At 46.7% G+C, this 4,614-nt stretch overlaps 1 protein-coding gene across 2 annotated transcripts in view; it reads right to left on the bottom strand.

Moving 5' to 3' along the window:
• The window catches only part of LOC123747072 (uncharacterized), a 12,073-nt gene extending 8,205 nt beyond the window's left edge, over window positions 1–3,868 (bottom strand). Inside the window, exons 1-2 of one of the 2 annotated variants that reach the window (XM_045729067.2) lie at window positions 3,828–3,868; window positions 819–926 (exon numbers count right to left, since the gene is read on the bottom strand). In XM_045729067.2, the coding sequence (XP_045585023.2) occupies window positions 819–875 (57 nt within the window). In that variant the 5' untranslated portion in view covers window positions 876–926; window positions 3,828–3,868. Of the gene's footprint in view, window positions 1–818; window positions 927–3,390; window positions 3,475–3,827 lie in introns of those variants that run through there. The other variant, XM_069317368.1, reaches the window with a different exon arrangement.
• Between the last annotated feature and the right edge of the window lie 746 nt (window positions 3,869–4,614).

Here is a 4,614-nt window from a genome sequence, read left to right as displayed (position 1 = left end):
TATGGGGTCCACAACCGCCCACAGAATAGATATGGTGTCCACTACCGCCCACAGAATAGATATGGGGTCCACTACCGCCCACAGAATAGATATGGGGTCCACTACCGCCCACAGAATAGATATGGGGTCCACTACCGCCCACAGAATAGATATGGGGTCCACTACCGCCCACAGAATAGATATGGGGTCCACTACCACCCACAGAATAGATATGGGGTCCACAACCGCCCACAGAATAGATGTGGGGTCCACTACCGCCCACAGAATAGATATGGGGTCCACTACCGCCCACAGAATAGATATGGGGTCCACTACCGCCCACAGAATAGATATGGGGTCCACTACCGCCCACAGAATAGATATGGTGTCCACTACCGCCCATAGAATAGATATGGGTCCACTACCGCCCATAGAATAGATATGGGTCCACTACCGCCCACAGATATGGGGTCCACTACCGCCCACAGAATAGATATGGGTCCACTACCGCCCACAGATATGGGGTCCACTACCGCCCACAGATATGGGGTCCACTACCGCCCACAGAATAGATATGGGGTCCACTACCGCTCACAGATATGGGGTCCACTACCGCCCACAGAATAGATATGGGGTCCACTGCCGCCCACAGAATAGATATGGGGTCCACTACCACCTACAGAATAGATATGGGGTCCACTACCACCCACAGAATAGATATGGGGTCCACTACCATCCACAGAATAGATATGGGGTTCACTACCACCCACAGGATGAGTGTGGAGTGCCTCTGTGACCCACGACCACCCACAGGACAAAGAGAAGGACCCAAATCTTACCACTATAGAGACAGTTGTCCAGCCCACCAAACGTCTCAGCTTCCTGTGTGTGACCATCTTCCTGTGTGTGTTCGGCTGTCTTTGATAACTCTCTTGTAACTTGAGTATCTGAAATACGAGAGACACGGCTCCGATGAAGGAATATTTTCGTCGTCCAAGCCTTCTTTCTTGGACTAAATGGTGATGTCCAGGCCCAAGCCACTAGGACTGGTCGGTACAGGGACGGACTCGTGTCCTGCTGGGTTGGGGGTTCGATTTCTGTCAGGCTCAGTGTTTTTTGAGCATCTTTCTTTGGCTCCGGCTTCTTATCGAAGCTCCTTGAGCTCATATTCTAGCTCCTTGTTCTTATATTCTAGCTCCTTGGCCTTATATTCTAGCTCCTTGTCCTCATATCCCAGCTCCTTGTCCTCATATCCCAGCTCCTTGTCCTCATATCCTAGCTCCTTGTCCTCATATCCTAGCTCCTTGTCCTCATATCCCAGCTCCTTGTCCTCATATCCCAGCTCCGTGTCCTCATATCCCAGCTCCTTGTCCTCATATCCCAGCTCCTTGTCCTCATATTCTAGCTCCTTGTCCTCATATCCCAGCTCCTTGTCCTCATATCCCAGCTCCTTGTCCTCATATCCCAGCTCCTTGTCCTCATATCCCAGCTCTTTGTCCTCATATACCAGCTCCTTGTCCTCATATCCCAGCTCCTTGTCCTCGTATCCCAGCTCTTTGTCCTCATATCCCAGCTCCTTGTCCTCATATCCCAGCTCCTTGTCCTCATATACCAGCTCTTTGTCCTCATATACCAGCTCTTTGTCCTCATATACCAGCTCCTTGTCCTCATATCCCAGCTCCTTGTCCTCATATCCCAGCTCCTTGTCCTCATATACCAGCTCTTTGTCCTCATATACCAGCTCCTTGTCCTCATATCCCAGCTCCTTGTCCTCATATCCTAGCTCCTTGTCCTCATATCCCAGCTCCTTGTCCTCATATTCTAGCTCCTTGTCCTCATATCCCAGCTCCTTGTCCTCATATCCCAGCTCCTTGTCCTCATATTCCAGCTCCTTGTCCTCATATCCCAGCTCCTTGTCCTCATATCCCAGCTCCTTGTCCTCATATACCAGCTCTTTGTCCTCATATCCCAGCTCCTTGTCCTCATATCCCAGCTCCTTGTCCTCATATACCAGCTCTTTGTCCTCATATCCCAGCTCCTTGTCCTCATATCCTAGCTCCTTGTCCTCATATCCCAGCTCCTTGTCCTCATATTCCAGCTCCTTGTCCTCATATCCCAGCTCCTTGTCCTCATATCCCAGCTCCTTGTCCTCATATCCCAGCTCCTTGTCCTCATATACCAGCTCTTTGTCCTCATATCCCAGCTCCTTGTCCTCGTATCTCAGTTTGTCCTACCAAGGATATCCCTACCAAGTATTGTACAGTTATATAGCTTTGTTATACACACACACACACATACACACGCGCGCGCGCGCCCACTCATATGTAGGTGTATATATGTGTTTCATTTCGAGAGGGGTGGGGTGGGGGGGGGGGGAGATGAGTGACTAACGCTTATATCAAACTTTGGTTAGATATCAAAGTGCTCTTTTTCCCTTTTATTAAACTTGAGTATATCGAGGTGAAGTGTTGGAGGTATTGAGGAGTATTAAATGATATTTAGGATATAATTACTCTTGAAAAACTCTATACTATATATAGAGCTTTTCAAGAGTTTATATCCTAAATATCTTTTAATACTCCACACTTGTAACCCATTACTGTAATATATTTTCATGGTTCCATATTTTCATGGTTCCACATTTTCATGGTTCCATATTTTCATGGTTCCACATTTTCATGGTTCGATATTTTCATGGTTCCACATTTTCACGGTTCCACATTTTCATGGTTCCATATTTTCATGGTTTTACATTTTCATGGTTCCACATTTTCATGGTTCCACATTTTCCTGGTTCCATTTTCATGGTTCCACATTTTAATGGTTCCATTTTTATGGTTCCACATTTTCATGGTTCCACATTTTCACGGTTCCACATTTTCACGGTTCCACATTTTCATGGTTCCACATTTTCATGGTTCCACATTTTCATGGTTCCACATTTTCATGGTTCCACATTTTCATGGTTCCACATTTTCATGGTTCCATATTTTCGTGGTTCCACAATTTCCTGGTTCCCCATTTTCGTGGTTCCACATTTTCCTGGTTCCATATTTTCATGGTTCCACATTTTCATGGTTCCACATTTTCATGGTTCCATATTTTCCTGGTTCCACATTCCCCAGCATCAGAAATTGGCATTTCTGATGAGCTGACGAACATCGCAAATGCAAACGCCTGTTGCATTTCTCTTCAATTTTTGCTATTAGAGCACTGCAGCGCTCTTTCCTGAGCGGGTGTTGCGTGCACTCGTGTCGTCATTGTCGCAACACAATCAACACAATCTCCGGCAACACAACGCTCTCGTTATCACCTCCAGTGATGGGGAGTTTATAGAATCTCAGTGGTTCCCACTTGAGCGGGAACTGTGGTGCTACTGGCTCACTGATCACTACTTAGAACAGGGCTCACCACTAAGCACAGGGCTCACCACTAAGCACAGGGCTCACCACTAAGCACAGGGCTCACCACTAAGCACAGGGCTCACCACTAAGCACAGGGTTCACCACTAAGCACAGGGCTCACCACTAAGCACAGGGTTCACCACTAAGCACAGGGCTCACCACTAACCACAGGGCTCACCACTAAGCACAAGGCTCACCACTAAGCACTGGGCTCATCACTAAGCACAGGGTTCACCACCAACCACGGGGCTCACCACTAAGCACAGGGCTCACCACCAACCACAGGGCTCACCACTAAGCACAGGGCTCACCACTAACCACAGGGCTCACCACTAAGCACAGGGCTCATCACTAAGCACAGGGCTCACCACTAAGCACAGGGCTCACCACTAAGCACAGGGCTCACCACTAACCACAGGGCTCACCACTAAGCACAGGGCTCACCACTAAGCACAGGGCTCACCGTATCCACGTCACCACTGAGGGGTGAAAAGCCACCACCTCCACTCCAGGAAAACTAAAGGTTTAATCCCACTATTGGAAGCAACTGGATACAGAATGACGCCATCAACTAACAGTTAGGTCCCAACAGGTGACACGATGAACAATTCGGCTGATTTTCTGCATAATGCACTTTTTAAGAAATGCAATAGGCAGTGTTTTCTTCAAAACATGTCTTTGAAAAGCGAAGGTGCCAGTTTTTTTCCTGTAAGCAATTGGCCTTACTTAAGTCGTAAAAATAGTCTGTCACCGGCCTAGGATATACTGCGAATGGAGTGCAAGGAGAGAGGTATACAGCCTTTAGTTTACAAAGAGGGGGTTATACTACCTCTACTGTACACTAAGTTAGAGCAACATGTATGCTTGACATTTTTAAGTTAGCTACCCATCAAACGAGATTAGTTTAGAACGTTTTCTTTGAAGCTGATGACAGAAGAGAAAACGATATAGAGGGAAGACTCGTGCAAATGTTGATCAAAGGTCTTATATAGTCGTTTGATGTCACCAACTTGTTGATTTGAAAGTCCGTGATTACAGTATTCGAAAATATACTAAAACAAGCACACCACTTATGTGATAATTTATCATAAGCGTTTGTCTTGGTCTAAGTTCATTGTAAGCATCAACTTTCTAGTTATTAGTAACTGTTACCTATGCCAGGCTCATACTGTCTCGCCCTCCTAGATTGAACTACTAAATTTTTCCCGGATGTAACGTGAATAGATGAATT

The sequence above is a fragment of the Procambarus clarkii genome, chromosome 87 (assembly GCF_040958095.1).
Source record: "Procambarus clarkii isolate CNS0578487 chromosome 87, FALCON_Pclarkii_2.0, whole genome shotgun sequence".
NCBI lineage: Eukaryota > Metazoa > Arthropoda > Malacostraca > Decapoda > Cambaridae > Procambarus > Procambarus clarkii.
This window is presented reverse-complemented; position numbering and strand designations above follow the sequence as displayed.